General features: G+C 37.3%; 1 protein-coding gene and 1 pseudogene across 2 annotated transcripts in view; both read left to right on the top strand.

Moving 5' to 3' along the window:
* Positions 1-19,698, top strand: part of MDM4 (MDM4 regulator of p53) — a 48,221-nt gene that overhangs the window by 6,343 nt on the left and 22,180 nt on the right. For both annotated transcript variants that reach the window (XR_012001770.1, XM_025991419.2), the window contains exons 2-4: positions 11,738-11,850; positions 13,287-13,361; positions 18,748-18,881. Coding sequence is in view for 1 of the 2 variants with exons in the window: in XM_025991419.2 (XP_025847204.1) it covers positions 11,773-11,850; positions 13,287-13,361; positions 18,748-18,881 (287 nt within the window). In the remaining variant the exon portion in view is untranslated. The remainder of the gene's footprint in view (positions 1-11,737; positions 11,851-13,286; positions 13,362-18,747; positions 18,882-19,698) is intronic.
* Positions 15,092-15,209, top strand: LOC112914611 (U4 spliceosomal RNA; annotated as a pseudogene).

A 19,698-nucleotide genomic window follows, 5' to 3' on the forward strand; every position in this document is an offset into this window, starting at 1 on the left:
TTTTATTTTTTAAATCCTTTTAACTCTAGTGTGGAATTTTGTTTGAAGCAGTTTAGAGAGACCGGTTAAAAGTCTATTTCAGTGCTGGAAGTAACACTTTCTGGTTTGGGGAAATAGTCATGGAGGTGAAAAGTGGTGGTTTTGAAAGATTTAGAAATTCAAATTGATAAGGTTCAATGATGTGATAATGGTAAGAGGGAGAGATAAGACTCAACTTTCTGGATTTATTTATTTATTTATTTATTTAGAGTGCAATGGGGCTGTGGGGGGAGGAGCAGAGAGAGCGAGAGAGAATCCCAATTGAGTGAGAATCCCAATGGAGAAAGAATCCTCGGACTCCCTGCCCAGCAGGGAGCATGACTTGGGTCTCCATCTTACAACCCTGGGATCATGACTGGAGCTGAAATTAAGAGTCAGTTGCTTAACGGACTGCGCCACACAGGTGCCCCTTAGCTTTCTGGTATGAGTTACCGAATGTGACTACTCATTGGTAGCATAGAAAGAATAATAAGCTCTAGACTCTGGCAAGTTATTTGACTTCTTTTAGGCTCAGGTTCCTCTTTTAAGGAGCAAGTAACAGGCCTAACCCTGCTATAATCAAAAGAGACTCCCAAGTGGGAAAGTGACAAGATCTTGCTTTGGATTCAGAGTTTGTCAACTGACCTCATTTCTCACATACGTTCTTGAACAGTGCTTTTGCTCATGTTTTCTCTCCCATACTTTCTACTCTTCTTTCATTTTAAAATCCTTCCACTCCTGTCTCTATTCTCTCTCATTCCTCCTCTGCTTTGCAATCAAAAGTAATGTGTCCTACTTTTAACTTTCATGGCCCTTAAAGCGGTGTCTTTTTAATGGCAGAACACTTTCTGCCAGGTGTTAAGGCAAAGTAGGAAAACCTTGTTGACGTTAAATTCTTCAGATCTGCCAACCAGTCAGTTCCTGTTCCTGGTAAGATGCTGAACTCCCTCTCAAAATCATCCCTGCAAGAGTAATAATAAGAGAATGCTGTGAGAAAGAGATGGGTGATATGGGCTGTTTTGAACTTGTACATGTATGTGTGGGGAGGCAGTGTTTGGTCTGGGACAGGAGTCAGTCAGACATGGCTGTAGGAGACTAAAACCATCAGGGAGGGAACTGTTGGAATACTGGTCTAGTTTCTCCCCTGCCTCATTACCTTAGAATTAACCTTTTTTAATCCTTGTGACCCAGAGTCCTACTCCATCTCTCCTCAAGAGTGAATCATGGCATTACAGAAGCATATACTTGTGAGAAGCTGACAAAAAAATAGGTGATGACTGACTTTAGTCACTTCTCTCTTACATTCTAAATTCTTAGGTCTCCCTAAATCCTATCATGGTGCTGCTTCTCCTTGGGGAACAAAGGATGAATCTTTGATGTGGGTAATGATTGTGTGGGGTGGAGAGTGATTGTGCTTTTCTGGTGCTTGGGGCTTTCTACTTTTGTACTTGTTCTTTTTTTTTTTTTTTCTTTAAGATTTTATTTTTGAGTAATTTCCATACTTACTGAGGGGCTTCAGTTTATAATCCTGAGATTAAGAGTCACACACTGTTCTGGCTGAGCCAGCCAGGTGCCCCTAGTACTTATTTTCTACCTTACTCCACCTTACTGTAGTTAATATGACCTGGAATCTGGTCTTGCCCCATATTCTTTGCCTGTCAGAGTATCTGCTATCCTCTAGGGAAAAATAGCAAAGACAACTGAAGAGCACAGGTATTTTAAGAGAAGAAGAATAATGTGTACATTATTGGAACAGAAATAATAGGACAGATGGATCTAGAGTTTAAAGTTAGACTGATAATTATCGTAAAAGAAACAGAACATCTTAACAACTTGAAATAAGAATAAGCTGTGACTGAGAGAACTGAGCTGAAATCTTAGGGTTGAAAAATGCAATGATTGAAATACAGTATTTCCACTGAGGCCAAGCCTCAGTATGGATACAATTGAAGAATGGATTAGAACTCCAGATTGAGAAAATCTAGAATTAAAAAAAGAGAAAAGGATAAAAAAAAGGATAAAAAAGAAAAGCTGAAAGGTAAGGAAAATAGATGGGAAGTACTCACATCTAAATAATAGGAATCTTTTTGTTAAATTTCATTTTTTAATTTTTAACTCTATTTTTTAAAGATTTCATTTTTAAGTAATCTCTACACCCAACATGGGGCTCAGACTTGAAACTCCCAAAATCAGATTGCATGCTCCACTGACTGAGTCAGCCCAGGACCCCTAAATAATAGGAATCTCAAAAATGAAAAAGGAGGGGCACCTGACTGGCTCAGCTGTTGGAGCATGTGACTCTTGATCTCTTGATTATGAGTTCAAGCCCCACATTGGTTGTGGAGCTTAGATTTTAAAAATATTAAAAAATATATATTTAATAAATATTTTATTTAAATAAAGGAGAACATGCTTGAAGAAATAATGTGAAAAACAGTTCTCTAAAAAAAAAAAAAAAAAGAAAAACAGTTCTCTTTTAGAGTTAAAAAAAGAGGGGGGTGCCTGGGTGGCTGGATTGGTTAAACATCTGAGCCTTGATTTCAGGTTATGATCTCAAGGTTGTAAGATGGAGCCCCTGCTGGACGGGGAGTCTGCTTGAGATTCTCTCTCTCCGTTGGCCCTCCCCATGTGCTTTTGTGCATTTTCTCTCTAAAATAAATCTTAAAGAAAAAAAAAGAATAAGAAAAATAAATGTCCTCAGAAAGAAAGTTTCCTTGGAAGACTAAAGATGAGAGATCAGGGAAAATTTGCTTCCGGGAACATTATACTGAAATTTAAGAGTAACAAAGCAAAACAAGCCTCAGAGAGAGAACAGATTACTACAAGGAATAAAAATTGACGCCAGAGTTTTGAACAGCATCATTAAATGCAAGAGAACAAGTGTTTACAGAATTTTGAAGGGAAACTTAGAATTTTATACCCAACTGCATTCATTTAAGAAGGAGGGGATGATAAAAATATTCTCAGGTGTATGAAGTCTTAGAAGCCCTGCCATACAGAGACCCCATATTGAACCCAGTTCTGGATGAAGTACTAAGAGATTCAAATCTAGAAAATGTTACAAGAGATCTAGGAAGTAAGGGGGATTATAATTCCTTGATATTTATTGTAAAGGATGAGACAAAAAAAAATATATATCTAAGAATTTAAAGTCCAGATGTCATGCTAAGTTCTTATTAGCAAGGAGACGGAGATAGAATTTTTCAGAAAGGTAATAACATATTAAGCATAGGAAGAGTAGAACAAACAAGAATGCTAAATCAAGATGGTAAAAACGATCCATATGTATTAATTAGAGTGAATGGACTAAATTTACTAGTTAAAGGTAAAAACTGACAAATTGGATGAAAAAATCCAAAGCCCAGATATATGTATGTATGTATGTATGTATGTATGTATGTATGTATGTATTTATTTATTTATTTATTCACGAGAGACACACAGAGGCAGAGGGAGAAGCAGGCTCCATGCAGGGAGCCTGACGTGGGACTTGATCCCGGGTCTCCCAAGATCACACCCTGGGCTGCAGGCGGCGCCAAATCGCTGCGCCACCAGGGCTGCCCCAGATACATGTATTTTTACAAGGGACACACCAAAAGTTTAAGGGCATGTAAAAATAGAAAGTAAAAGTTAAGAAAATACATACCTGGATACTAAAAGAAGGCTGGCATGACCTTACTAATATTAGCGAAAATGTGTTTTAGGACTGAACATCTTGGGATGGAAAGAATCACTATATAATGATAATGATCACTATATAGATGTCAATTCACCAAGAAGATACAGCAATCAATTTCAAGCACATATGTCTCTGATTAAAAGTCCTTAAAATAGATGATGCAAAATTGGTAGAGAACTACACTGGGATAAATGGACAAATCCACCATTATAGTGGAAGATTTCATTATATCTCTCTTAATTATTTGTAGATCACAAAATTAGTAGATATACAAGATTGTAAAAAGCCAACAGGCTTAACTTAACGAACATAGAGTTTTGCAAGCATACATTATAGGATTGATCACCACTTAGGCCAAGTGAAAGCCTTGAAAATTTCAAAGAACAGGTGTTAACAGAGAATGGTATCTCCCCACAGTGCTGTTAAATTAGGAGTTAATCACAAAAACATTTAGAAAATACAGTATGCATACGCACAGCTATCCAGCTCATGGATTTAAAAAAATTAAGGAAATTGAAAAATACCTACAGCTGAATAATAGAAGTTTATATAGCAAAAACTGTCGATTGTATTAAAAAATATTGCTGGGATGGAAGCAAATTTATAGAGTTAAATATTTAAATTAGGGTAAGCTAGATGTCCAACTTAAGAAATTAGCAAATGATCAACAAAATAACTTTTGTATCATAATAAGATATGAATGGAAAGGAAGATGCATCTGTACACAGATTAAAAGAATACGATCAACTATATGCCAGTAATTTTGAAAACTTAGACAAATGGAAGAAAAAATAAAAACCTCGAATAACCTTAAATTTATTAAATTAAAAGTAATTAAAAATCATTCCATGTGGCATCTGGGTGGCTCAGTAGGTTAAGTGTCTGCCTTCAGCTCAGGTCATGAGGTCCTGGGATCAATTTCAGCATTGGTTTCCCTGCTCAGCAAGGAGTCTGCTTCTCCCTCTGTCCCTCCCTGCTGCTTGTGCACTCTCACACTCTCAAAATCTTAAAAAAAGGGATGCCTGGGTGGCTCAGTGGTTGAGCATCTGCCTTTGGCTCAGCGTGTGATCCTGGGATCTGGGGGATCAAGTCCGCATCAGGCTCCCCGAGGAGAGATTCTTCTCCCTCTGCCTATGTTTCTGCTTCTTTCTCTGTGTGTCTCTGATGAATAAATAAATCTTTATGAAAAAATATTTTTTTAAGGTTTTATTTATTCATGAGAGACACAGAGATAGAGGCAGAGGGAGAAGCAGGCTCCATTCAGGGAGCTTGACATGGGACTCGATCCCAGGACTTCAGGATCACGCCCTGCGCCGAAGGCAGGTGCTAAACCACTGAGCCACCCAGACTGCCCTAAAAAAAAAAAATCTTCCCACAAAGAAAACACTGAGTTTTATGTTTCAGAGGTGAAGTCAGTCTACCAATGTAAGGATCAAAGCATCTCAGTTTTTTAGAATTTTTTCCGTGCCAGTAGAAAAAATAGGGATTATTCAAAAGTTAATTCTATTAGGTCGGCCAGCCCTCATAGTCAAACTAGACAAAAACTTGACCATGGAAAATTGTAGGCCCATTTCACTCTCTAATAATAGACTTTATAACCTAAAAGTAGCAAGTCAGAACCAGACGTGTACAAAAAAGAATAATACCCCCAACCAAGATCGGTTTATCTCAGGTGTATAAGGATTTAATATTAGAAAATTCATAAATGAAAATCAAAAGTCGGGATGCCTGGGTAACTCAGTAGTTGAGTGTCTGTCTTCCGCTCAGGGCATGAGCCCAGAGTGCTGGGATCAAGTCCCATATCGGGCTCTCCGAGGAGCCTGCTTCTCCCTCTGCCTATGTCTCTGCTTCTCTGTTTCTCTCATGAATAAATAAGTATTATTTATAATAATTAAATTTATAAATTTTTTTAAAAATTCAAAAGTCACTGTATTAATAGATTAAAAGAAAAAAATCATAATCATTTCAAAACATTCACTTGATAAGATAAAAATCATAATCATTTCAATAGATTCAGAAAGAATATTTTATAAATTACTTATTCATGGTATATTTTTAGTTAATGAGGATGAAAAGAAACCCTTCTAAACTGGTAAAGAGTAACTGTTAAAGAACAATAAACATTAAAAAAAAACAAACAGTAAACATAGGGAAACATTAGAATCATTTCCTTTAAAATTAGAGACAAAGATACCCACTAATACTGTGTGTGTTTGACATTGTGTTGACAGTCCTAAGCAGTAAAGAAGACATTAGAGGAGGGCAAGGATTGGAAAGGAAGGAATAAGATTTTATCTGCATATGATATAATCCTTTACATAGAAAACTGAAGCATCTACAAATTATTAGAAATAATTATGTAAATTTAGGTGACTGGATAGACGATTAATGAGTCATCTGTATTTCTGTATATATGCAAAAACTACTAAAATCATAATGGAGAAGGCATCACAGTAGTAGCAGAATATCAACTTTAGAAAATTTTATTTATTTGAGAGAGAGAGAGCACAAGGGGGTGGGGTAGTGGCAGAGGGAGAGGGAGAAGCAGGCTTCTGGCTGAGCAGGGAGGCCAGCTTGGGGCTCCATCCCAGGACCCTGGGATCACGATCTGAACTGAAGGCAGATGCTTAATTGACTGAGCTACCCAGGCGCCCCTCAACTTTAGAAATTATTCTGACACAAGTGTGTTAGCTTTCTAAAGGGAAAATTGTAAAATTTTACTAAAAGAAATTAAATAAGTCTTTAATAAGTAGAGAAATATATGTTGTTAGTGATTAGAAAACCATTTGATCTGTATATAAAGGTAATTTCATCCAAAATCCCAACAGGGATTTTTATGGAACTTGATAAAGATGATACTAACATTTATATGGAGGAGATAAAGGACCAGGAATGTAACTGGTGCAGCCATTTGGCAAACGGTGTGGAGGGTCCTCAAAAAGTTATAAATAGAATTACCCTATGATCCAGTAATTGCACTACAGGGTATTTACCCCCAAAATACAAAACACTAATTCAAAGGGCTACATGCCCCCTATGTTCATTGCAGCATTATTTACAATAGCCAAATTATGGAAGCAGCCCAAGTGTCTATTGATAGATAAATGGATAAAAAAGATTGGCATATAAGCACAGTATGTTGGAATGTTATTCAGCTATAAAAGAGAAGGGAAATCTTGCCATTTGCAACAGCATGGATGGATCCAAAGCTTAATGGTAAGCAAAATAAGAGGAAAGACAAATGCCATATGATTTCACTCATGAAACAATATAAAGAGCAAAGGATAAAAAGACAAACTAAGAAAACAGACTGTTAAAGAGAACAAATTGATGGTTACCAGAGGAAAAGTGGGTGGGGGATGGGTGAAATACGTGATCGGCATTAAAGAGTACACTTACATCATGAGCATTAATGTAATGTAATTTACATTACTGATTAATGTAAAGAATTGTTGAATCATTATATTGTATACCTGAAACTAAAAGAACACTGTGTTAACTATATTGGAATTAAAATTGAAACTTAAAAAAGTTAGGGGGCCAAGAATAGCTGGTCACTTCTTAAAAAGAACAGGGAAGAGAAAACTTGCTTTGCTGGTTAGTAAAACTCATAAGATAGGAATGAAGACTTTTAAATTGAATAAACATAGAAAGATCAATGGGAATGTGAAGGGGGCGAGATCAGTGGAATAGAACAGGGAACTCATAAACACTCATGTATTTAAGGAAAATTTGATATATAACAGAGATGGCTGGCAATCAGGGAAGAGGCATGTTCAATAAATTGAACTGGAAAAAAATGGCTCCCTATAGGGAAGAAGAGTAAAATAGATTTCTAAAAAGAAAAAAGTTCACTCCAGATGGATTAAGAATTTAAATGTCAGGCAGCCCCGGTTGCGCAGCGGTTTAGCGCCGCCTGCAGCCCAGGATGTGATCCTGGAGTCCCGTGATCAAGTCCCATGTCGGGCTCCCTGCATGGAGCCTGCTTCTCCCTCTGCCTGTGTTTTTTTTTTTTTTTTTCTTTTTCCTGCCTGTGTTTCTGCCTCTCTCTCTCTGTGTCTCTCATGAATAAATAAATAAAATCTTAAAAAAAAAAAAAGAATTTAAATGTCATTTTAAAAATGTCATCCTTTTACCATACACACTCACAAATTTTAGTATGTGAGGTGAATATGAGACCTTGAGGAATGAAAGATTGCTTAAATCAGAGAGGTCATTGGCTGAAAAAGAGACGATAAATATAAATTTGATTTTATTAAAATTAAGTTTTCATAAAAGTATCTTCTAGGAAATGGAAAAAATGTTACAAGTTAGAAGACAATATTTGCAGGACACCCAATTTACATAGAGGTAATATTAAAAAATATAAAGAACTATTATGAATTAATGAATATAACAAAATCCATTAGAAAAATGTCCAGAAGACATGAGCTGGTATTTCATAGAAGAGGAAACACAAGGCTGATAAGCATATGAAGAGATTTAGCATCATTGTCATTAGTGAACAGAGAAAAAGTCAATTCCTATTTGGCAAAAATTAAAAAGTATTAGAGGAAATAGATTCATAGAATATTTTATACATTCCTGATGGGACTGTGGATTGGTACAAACACTTTGAAAATAGTTTGGTGTCAGTTCCTAAAGTTGAGTATTCATATATGCTATGATCTAGCAATTTCTCTTGTAGATATACTCGAGACACTTTTTTTGCACATGTACAAGAATATTATTAGTAGCATTGTTCATAATAGTGAAAACCTAGAAACAACCCAAATGTCCATCACACTGGAATATTATATAGCAGTCAAAATAAATGAAAAATAAAGTATGAATCTTAAAAACATGCTAAGTGAAATAAGCCAGACACAAAAGGACAAATACTGTGATTTCACTTAGATGAGGTATCTAGAATTGGCATATTCTTAAAGGTAGAAAGGATTGTGGTTATCACGGCCTGGGGAGAGGAGGTCATCATGAGAGTTTGCTGTTTAATGGGTGCAGAATTTCAATTTAGTTGATTAAAAAGTTCTGGAGATGGATAGTATTGATGGTGTACAGTACTGTGAATGTACTTGATGTCACTGAATTGTACATTTAGAAATGGTAGATTTTACGTTATATTTAGTTTACAATAAATTTTAACGTGACACAAGTAGGAATTTTAGTGAAATAAAAATCTAAAATTACCTGCTTTTTTTTTTCTTAAGTTAAAAGCAACTGAACTAAAAATATTTACTCCTTAGCATTCCATTTTGATGCAGTAAAATGCATAAAGAGGAAGGGAAGAAAATCAAAACAGGATTCAGGATGATTGTTGCGGAGAGATAGGGGTATTACAGTTAAATATAGGTTGTTGTCAAGCGTACTGCTTTGTGGATACTTATTGCATTAGGAAGAATCAAGGAAAAATGGGCCATGTGTGGGTAAACAAAGTATGTTGAAGGAAAGGATTATGATTAATTCTGTACATTGAGGTCTAATGGGCAAAAAATATTACTAAGCAGAGATTTCAGAACTCTTGAGTTTGAAATCTTGACTCTAGCAGTTCATAGAATTCTATTATCTTGGGCAGATAACATCTCTGCTTCTCTTGCCTTAGATGTAAAAAAAAGCTGATAACATTACCAATGTCATACATAGGTTTATTTAAGTGTTAAATGGGTTAATCTGTGTGCCTGTACAGAGTAAGCTCTATGAAAGTCTGTGCCATTTGTTTTGATGATCTAATGCTATGTAGTAAACCACCTCAACAACTTAGAGAGTTAAAACAGTGGCCATTTTATTTATTTCTTATGATTCTGTGGGCTGAGTTGGATGGTTCTTGTCTGGCATGCAGCTGTAGTCAGGTGTCAGCTGCTTTTGGAATGTCCTGTAATATGTAGTGCTTTGGAGGGAATGGCTGGAAGAAGGCTGGGCTCAACTGAACCTTTTCTCCACATGGCCCTTTTATGTGATCTCCAGTAGAGTAGTCAGATTTTAGGGGCCTCAAAAAGCACAAAAAATGAAACTGCCAGGCTTGGAATTGGCACATTATCACTTCCACTGTATTCTACTAATGAATGTTGCAGAGCCACTTGGAAGATGTGGTTCAATGGGGACCATTTTTGGAAACCATCCACACTGCTTATTTTTATTTTTAAGATTTTATTTTTAAGTAAGTGTAGGTCTAATGTGGGGCTTGAACTTACAACCCTGCTCCACAGACTGAGCCAGCCAGGTACCCCTCCCCCCCCAATCCACACTGTTAGTGATATTTATATATATCGTGTTTCTCTACAGTGTGTAATAATTGTCAATTTAGGCAGCAGGTATTTATTAACAAATAAATACAAATCCCTGCTACTTACTGCTTATGTTTTACATGATAAATAAAATGTATAGTGTGTTGGTTGGTAACAAGGATAGTAAAGAAAACTAAGGCAGAGAAGGAGGTAGGAAATACTGGGGGTTGGGAGTTGCAGTTTTAAAAATGAGTGGTCATGGATGGCCCCCTTGGTAAACTTGACATTTGAACAGACAAAAGGGGGAGGTTAGGAGCTAGAGAGGCAAGGGTGGGAGCAAGAAGACCTTAAAAGGGTAGTGCAGTTGGGAGGTAGGTGGTTTGGATTCATGCAGTAATAATGGAAGTGGTGAGAAATGGTTAGAGTTTGGATATATTTTAAGATACAGCTTTAGAATTTATTAACTGGATGTGGAGTGTGAAAGAAAAAGAAATCAAGGATGGCTTCAAGGTCATTGACCTGATCTACTGGAAGGATGGAGTTGTCATTTGCTGAGATGGGGAAGACTGCAGGACTGGCAGGTTTGGGGAGATCAGGATTGGTGTTTTATGTATAAGGTTTGAAATGCTAATTAAAAGCTAGCTGCTTTAAAATTGTAAATTATGTTTATATCCTATTTGACTTCCCATTTTGTAGCAAGGGAAGCAGTTGGGGGGAGAGGAATTTCTATTTTGTTAGAGTTAGTAAGTGCTCTCAGAAGATTGAGGAATTTTTTTAGTTTTAGCCAGAGTATTTGTCAGTTTTTCCAGGCCCCTTTCACCGTTTCCCCGATGTGTTTATTTCATAAATCTCACTGATCATTTATTACCTTTTTTGTTAGAAAAAGACCTGAAGGTAAACTTAAGCTTATTTTAAAATTTGTTTTTCCTCTTGCACCTTTTTTTTTTTTTTTAAGGAGAGATGGTAGAATGTGATTCAATTCATGCTACATCTTTCCTTGATGCTATATGTCCACTTTGTTTTATTTATTTTTTATTTTTTAAAGATTTTATTTATTCATGATAGAGAGGGGCAGAGACACACACAGGCAGAGGAAGAAGCAGGCTTCATGCAAGGAGCCTGATGCAGGACTTCATCTTGTGACCCTGGTATCACGACCTGAACTGAAGGCAGATGCTCAACCTCTCAGCCACCCAGGCATCCCTCCACTTTGTTTTAACCCATTTTGTAAATATTTAGTTGCTGTACTCTTTGGGGTGGGCAGGTATTAAAAGTTGTTTTAGTTGATACTGAGCATTTTGACTATCATTTTCTTGTGGTTCCTTGTCAAGACATGTTTCAACATGTTGCAAAGGTTTTTCTTGATGTGCTCACAGAATCTTAACTTTATTACTTGGTAATTCCCCCAGCTCTTACATCTGTTGTCTTCCAGGGGGTGCTCTTGAGCACTACCCAAGAGAGGAGGAGTTCCTGAAACTCCGATATTCATTGGGTAGATGATGGTTGTAAATTTGACTTCCCCCTAAAACAGTTAACTCATTATCATCACTGTGGAGGTTGGAGCATGCCTGAACCTGTTTCTGTTTCAGGCTTCACCTGAGGGAAGCATGGATGGTTCTTACCCTTAATTAAGCCTTTGAGTTTTTTATAGGATCTGAACTTAGAAAGGGATCAGAAGAGTATCAAGAACTTCATATGAATATATTGCATTTGTGTAGGGCGCTCTGATACGTGTCATTTTTTTTTCTTCTGCTATTTTGTACATCTTGAGAGAATTTTCTGCTTTAGAAGAGATTTCATAATGCCTTTTTCCTTTCAGATTTATCAACAGACTGCAATTTCTTCACTGCCAAAATGACATCATTTGCCACCTCTGCCCAGTGTTCAACTTCTGACAGTGCTTGCAGGATCTCCCCAGAACAAACCAATCAGGTAAATCATTTTTAGGCATTCCTAGTATTCTGTATTCTGACTGTAGGATTTATGTAGAGCAAAAAGGATTATTTTTTAAAATGGCATATTAGGGAAACCAGGAAAAGGTGTTAGTGCTCAAAATTTGAATTGATTATTGATTAAAGATGTAGAGTTTACAGATTGCTCAAAATATGGGACATTTTGAAAACGATTGCATTTTAGGGTATAAGTGGCTAGTGGAGAATTTGGGGCCAAATTATATGTTTGTTTTCTCTCTCATTTCGTTTTAACAAGCATGTTTTCTTTAAAAATTAATTTTGAATATAGCAAATGTATTCTTATTAAAAATTCAATTTTATAATGTGTTTATAATGTATTTATCATAGAGACTCCTTGACCATCTATCTCTTCCCTTCTTCCCCCAAAGTCCCTTCCTCCTAAGACAACACTGTGTCTTATTCCAGATCTTTTCCTCTAACATATAAAAATACAAATTTTGTTTTGTGTTTTCATAAACATTGCACAATATTTAATATTATATATCTTAGTATATGATAAAGGTGGAATTTAGATTTGTTGGGGGGAAATGTGGCTTATATAATAGATAGTTTTGATGTAATTGTCCATCTCTGGAAGGAAACAAATGAAGTCCTAAAACTTTGTATAAAAACAAATTCCAGATAGGTGAAAACTTAAATGTAAAAAGCGAAATAATATTAGAAGAAAACTTAGGGGATGCTTATGAAAAGAGGGGCCTTAAATAAGACAAAACCAAAGAGGCTGTAAGAGGAAGAGAGACAACTTTGACCATAAAAATTTTAAAGATTGGCTAACGACAGATTCCACAGTAAGAGTCAAGATAACGTCAAAGTTACTATCCCTGGTGTGTTTATGCCACATTTGGCTTATCTGCTCATCTGTCGGCGCTATTTGGGTTGTTTCCATTGTTTGGCTAGTGTGAATAATGCTTCTGTGAACACTGGTGTACAAATACTTATTTGAATCCTGCTTTCAGTTCTTTCGAGTATATAGCAAGGAGTCGAACTGCTGCGTCATTTGGTAATTCTGTCTTTAACTTTTTGGGGAACTGCCAAACTATTTTCCATAGCAGCTGAACCATTTTATCTTCCCACCAGCAGTGCACAAGGGTTCCAGTTTCTCCATATCCTTGGCAATACTTATTTTTTCCCCTTTTTTTCTTTTTATTATGGCCATCCTAGTAGGTGTGAATGTGCTGTCTTTTGGAAATGTGATTTTTCGGGAAGGTAGCAAATAGTAGTCTGATTATCTGCCAGTAAATTGTGTATTGGAAGATTGTATGTTATTAGATTATAAGTATCCAACAGGGTTTGTTAAAAAAAAAAAAAATTTAAGGAGGTTTTCTTGTTCCTTAGGGTTTCAGAAACCAATTTAGTTGAAATGTAAATAATGGGTTTATTTTATGTTTATATCAGGTACGACCAAAACTTCCACTTTTGAAGATTTTGCAGGCAGCAGGTGCACAAGGTGAAATGTTCACTGTTAAAGAGGTAAGCCATTAAAGAGAATTCTTCATTTTAAGAACAGCTGAGAAGTAGAAGCTGATGAGAGAAAAAGAAAAAAAGTAGAAGCTAATGAATGTATGGTTCTGAAATCAGGCCTAAGAAAGAAAATTCTACTCCTGAGGTACTAGAGAGGCAACTTTTGCTTTATTTTAAAGACCATTGAAGGCAGCCAGGGTGGCTCAGCAGTTTAGCGCCCGCCTTCAGCCCAGGGTGTGATCCTGGAGACCCGGGATCGAGTCCTGTATCAGACTCCCTGCATGGAGCCTGCTTCTCCCTCTGCCTGTGTCTCTGCCTCTTTCTCTCTCATGAATGAATAAATAAAATCTTAAAAAAAAAAAATAAAGACCATTGAGCTAAGTTGAACTCCATATTTCCTTTAAATTTCCTTTTGAAGTATTTGTCAGCCAAACAGAAGACTAACCATGAAATCATTGATCTCACAGTTAAAATGTATAGCCTGTACAAGATTTAAAAAATGACACTGTCTATGATTTATAGGATGTACTGCCAGGCAGGAATTAAATGCAGTAGTTTTTCATTATAAATATGTCAGATACTTTTCTGAGCACTGTGAGAGTTATTTTAAGCACACCTTTAACTTATTTAGACCTGAAGGTTTGTTTTGTTATTAATTTATTTATCTATCTATTTATTTATTTTTAAAAGATTTTATTTATTTATTCATTAGAGACACACACAGAGAGAGGCAGAGACACAGGCAGAGGGAGAAGGAGGCTCCATGCTGGGAACTCAATTTGAGACTCATCCCATCTCCAGGATCACGCCCTGGGCTGAAGGCAGTGCTAAACCTCTGAGCCACCCAGGCTGCCCTGTTTTGTTTTTTAATAAAAACAAATTGAATTCCTTTAAGTAGAGAAGACTCAATATTAAAATGTTAATCTCTTTGAATTGCTTACATTTAGTTGGCTAAAATCTAACCTTTCCTAATTGAAAGAAACAAAATTCTCAAGCTTTTAAAAAACTTTTCTGAAAACCGTAAGCAACACTGTATTCCCGAGCCATTGTATCTCTCAAGGAAACAAATTGGAAGCATTTTAGATTTTTTAGAATAGTCATAATTTCCTTTATAGTTTTATATTAAGCACATCATTTTGAAATATATCTCTAGAATTCTGAAACTATTACTGAAGTATGGATTTTTAAAAAAATTATTTGAGAGAGAGAGAAAGAGTGCATGGACAAGTGTGTGTCAGGAGGAGTAGAGGGAGAGAATCTTCAAGCAGACTCCATGCTGAGTGAGGAGCCTGGCACAGGACTATCTCCAATGACCCATGAGATCATGACCTGAGCAGAAATGGAGAGTCAGACACCTAGAACGACTGAACTACCCAGGCACCCCAAGATACGGATTTTTATATCAGTAAAGTTGTTATAACGAATTGTGCTATCTCCTTCAATAACATGGTAGAATTTTCCTGGGTTAAGAAGAAATTAAGTACATACTGGTCAGAATGTTTTACTGTGGAAAAAGTTGGACAGAGTTTACATGAAGCCCTCTATTATGAATTTTGACCCTACCTGGTGCATAGAGAAGAATTTCCTAATTTTTAATTTTTTAAATACTGGTTCTTAGTTTGTGTGCATTGGGGCAGTATGGTATAATGAGAGTTGAATTATGTACATGTTATTTTTTTTAGTTTAATATATTTATTTTTGTCTTATTATTTTAGGATTTTTATTTTGAAATAATCTCTAGCTTTGTGCAGTGGCAGTATTGTAGCCAATGAGGTTTATCCGAGGCGTGATTATTGCTAATTGAAAACTGTAAATAATCTCTACACCCAGCGTGGGGCTTGAACACACAACCCTGTGATCAAGGGTTGCACTTATGGACTGAGCCAGCCAGGCATCCCTAGTTTAATGCCTTTTATTTTTATTTGTTTGTTTATTAAGATTTATTTATTAGAGCATGCAAGTGAGCACACAGGTACGTGAGGGAGCAGATGGAGGAGAAGAGAGTGTTAAGCAGAGTCCACTGTGGGGCTCGATTCTCACAACCCTGAGATCACAATCTGAGCTGAAACCAAGAGTTGGATGCTTAACTGACTGTGCCAGCCAGGCACTCCATTTAAGGCATTAAAAAAAAAAAAAAGATTTTATTTATTAGAGCATGAGCTGGGGGAGGATCAGAGGGAGAGGGACAAGCAGACTCCCTGCTTAGCAGGGAGCTCAACACAGGGCTCCATCCCAGGACCCTGAGATCATGACCTGAGCTGAAAGCAGATGCTTAACCGACTGAGCCACCAGGCACCCCCTATTTGTTTTTTTTTATTTTTTATTTATTTGTAAAGATTTTATTTATGTATTTATGAGAGAGAGAGAGAGAGAGAGAGGTAGAGACATAAGCAGAGGGAGAAACAGACTCTTTGCAGGGAACCTGTTGCAGGACTTGATCCCCAGACCCCAGGATCATGCTCTGAGCTGAAGGCAGATGATCAACTGCTGAGCCATCCAGGCGTCCCCAGGCACCCCCTATTTCATACATTTCATTTTATTATTATTTTTAAAGGTTTTATTTATTTATTCATGAGAGGCAGAGACACAGGCAGAGGGAGAAGCAGGCTCCATGCAGGGAGCCCGACTTGGGACTTGATCCCAGGTCTCTAGGATCACACCCTGGGCTGAAGGTGGCACTAAACCGCTGAGGCACCCAGGCTGCCCTATTTTTATTATTTTTTAAAGATTTTATTTATTTGACAGAGCACAAGCAGCGGGAGCGGCAGGCAGAAGGAGAGGGAGAAGCAGGCTCTCTGCTGAGCAAGGAGCCTATTGTGGTGCTCTATCCCAGGACCCTGGGATCATGACCTGAGCTGAAGGCAGACGCTTAACGGACTGAGCCACCTGGGTGCCCCTGCCTAATCAATTTTAATAGCAACCTTACAGAAATAGCACAGAAGACGGCCGACATTAAAAACATGTATTTGCATATAGGACAACTGTTAGGAAAGTATAGTGAATGAATGGATCTACTGTATGATAAATATGCTACCAATCCCATATAGTTACTGTTAGTAAGAAATTTGCTTGTTTAAAGTAAATCCAGGTGTGCCTGGGTGGCTTAGTCAGTTAAGCATCTACCTTTGGTTCAGGTCATGATCTCAGGGTCCTGGGATTGAGCTCCATGTCTGGCTCTGTGTTCTGTGGGGAGTCTTTCTCCGTCTCGCTTTGCCTGTCCTCTGCTTGTGCTCTCTTGTGTGCATTCTCGTTCTTTCTCTCTCTCAAATGAATGAATAAAATCTTTAAAAAAAAAATTTAAAAATCCAAATTGTCCCGAAAAATATAACAGGTTTATTTATAATTGTTATGAAGTTGAACTGCTGAAACATGTTTACTGAAACATGAATGTCTTAGGTCCCCACATTTATTTTTTTATTTTTTTAGGCCCCCACATTTATATTAAAAAATTCACACATGGTTTGGTGCCTGCCTTTGGCCCAGGGCGCGATCCTGGGGTCCTGGGATTGAATCCCACATCAGGCTCCTGGCATGGAGCCTGCTTCTCCCTCTGCCTGTATCTCTGCCTCTCTCTCTATGTCTATTGTGAATAAATAAATAAAATCTTTAAAAAAAAATTCACACATGTAAAAATGGAAAAAATGCCAATACCTGATTTCTGTTCCCTATTTTTCCACTTGTAGTTGTATACTTAGGTACCTTTTGACCCTATGGGAAAAATATCTAAATCTCAGAACTACGAAGAAAAAAAAATTTTTTTTAAAGAATGAAATGTTTTCCATCAGAGTTGATTCTTAGGCACATTCTCTGTGTGTGACATGCTAGCTCTATGTCTTTTGGTGTAATCGTCACATGTTTGGTATGGATAGCGCACAGATTGGTGTCTTTAAAAAGGCCCACCGGATAGGCCTCACTTGCCTCCTGCAAAGCAGCAATAGCTGCACTCTAGAAGCATAGATTTCTTTTAAAGTCCTGAGCAATTTTTTGCAGCAGATGCTAGAAAGGAAGTTTGTGAATCAGGAGTTCAGTGGACTCTTAATAATGTCCAATTTCATGGAGTGCCACAGTACCAAGGCTGTAACCATGAGGTTTCTTCACCCCGCCAGAAGAGGGCATACTCTTCCAAGTTTCTTTACCTGCCTCCTCTCCCACTGGTGCTTGAGGAGCCTAGAGATGATGATGGTGTGGCATGGCTGTGGGCACTTAATTACGTACACATTTATAGATAATAGTTTCTATTGTATAGAAGACCTTATTACTTTGAATACTTAGAGTGGATTTATTTCTTCTGAAAGTTTGACAGACATAAATTAAATCTTTCTTCTTTTTCTTCAGTAAATACTCTTCCCCATCTTATTTCTCCCTAGATACTTGATTATCTGGGCAAAATGTTGCTTGGTATAGAGGGGAGCCTAGGAGCATTATTGTACCAATATAATGGGAACAGTATTCGGAAAATCTGTGCAGATATCTAATAATTCCTGAGAAGTTGGGGCCTAAAGTTAAAGATAGCTGCTTTGGTTTGCCTGTAATCTGTGGCAACAGAGTTTTTACTGTCATTAAGTGAACTTAAATATTAAGCAGTTTAAAAAAATCTGCATAGGGAAAACATTAGGAAAAATAAATAATTCAAACTTTTTTTTTTTAAGATTTTATTTATTGAGAGAGAGACAGACAGAGATATTGACAGAGATAGCAAGAGAGACACCAGCAAGGTGGAGAAGGAGAAGCAAGCTTGATCATAGGACCCCAGGATCATGATCTGAACTGGAGGGAGATGCTTAACCAACTGAGCCACCCAAGCATCCCTAAAACTTACGAATCATGAACTTGTCTGAGTTTCTTCCATTTTTGTGAACTCTGTGGAAAAAATCCAGATATACTAAATTTTTATTTGATAAACACTGTTTTATGCAGTTATAGTGCTGATGGCTTATTAAACATTGTACTTCATTTGTGAAAAAGAATGAAATGAATATGCATCAAAAGCGTCTTGTAGTTGTGTTGGTCCCTGGATTTGGAAAATATTTTTATGACCCAGGCACATTTAAAGTTTATTACTTCTAGTTTTAGAACAGACCTCTTTATTTGAACTGGTGAGATTTTTTAACGGGATAGTAGGTAAATTCAATACTTTTCTCACTGTCAGACCACTACGTTTCTATTCTAAAAAGTAAGAATAAGAATCTCTTGATGTCTAGCATGGTAATAAGTGGAGGAACCTAGTGATTGGGGACAACTGTCTTGTTGTAGGACTCCTTACACAAGCACTGACAGTCACGCTCATATGTGTTTTGTCTTTCTTTAGCAAACTAACTTACCTATCTTCTCATAATAATTTTGTGATTTTTGGAGCAGCTGGACAGACCTCTCATGCTGCTTTATTGCCATGCAGGTCATGCACTATCTAGGCCAGTATATAATGGTGAAGCAGCTTTATGATCAGCAGGAACAGCATATGGTGTATTGTGGTGGAGATCTTTTGGGAGAACTGCTAGGACGTCAGAGTTTCTCCGTGAAAGATCCAAGGTAAGAAGAGTGAGGGTTTGTTTATTTTTTTTGGTGCTTATAACCACTCAATCTTTATAGGATATTAATGGTTATTTATTCCTTTAGTCAGTCAATATTTAAGGGCCTACACATGTCAGGTAGCCTGTGATTCCCTAAGACCATGTTAGTGAGCAATAATCTCAGATTCTATGGAGCTTAAAGAACAGTGAGACTGTAGATGCTTTTCCCCATCTTCATGAGATTATCACACCAGCATATGGTAAAATTATACTGTGGATGTTACAGAAAAGAGGTACATGAAGCTGTGTAGGGGGTGGGATTTAGGATCTTAGGGGTTGAGATAAGATTCCTTTAAGAAGTGATATTTGAGCTGAGAGCTTCAGGATAAGTGAGGAGTGAGAGGTGCTGCAGGAGAAGGTTGGAGGAGAGCTTCTGGCAGAGTAAACATTGTGTGCAAAGGCCTGAGTAGGATGAGCTTGATGTGGCTAGGTTAGAATTTTGTGCAGCAGCTGTTATAGAGAGGAAGAGTGAGCTGATGAGAGAGATGTTGTATTGCTGGTCGATGATGGGCTTCATAAGCTCTACTGTAGAGCTTCTCTGACCTGTTTGACTTTCTCCAGCTGCATAGAGTTACAGAGTTATAGAGTCAAAAGGTAATTAGTAGTGAACCAATGTTTTCTTTCTCAGCTTTGTGATGACAGATAGCGAGAGAGAGCCACCAGCAAGGTGCAAAGGGACAAGCAGGCTTGATCCTAGGACCCCAGGATTATGACCTGAGCTGGAGGGAGATGCTTAACCAGCTGAGCCACCCAAGTGCCCCTAAAACTTATGAATC

Source organism: Vulpes vulpes, chromosome 5 (genome assembly GCF_048418805.1).
Source record: "Vulpes vulpes isolate BD-2025 chromosome 5, VulVul3, whole genome shotgun sequence".
NCBI lineage: Eukaryota > Metazoa > Chordata > Mammalia > Carnivora > Canidae > Vulpes > Vulpes vulpes.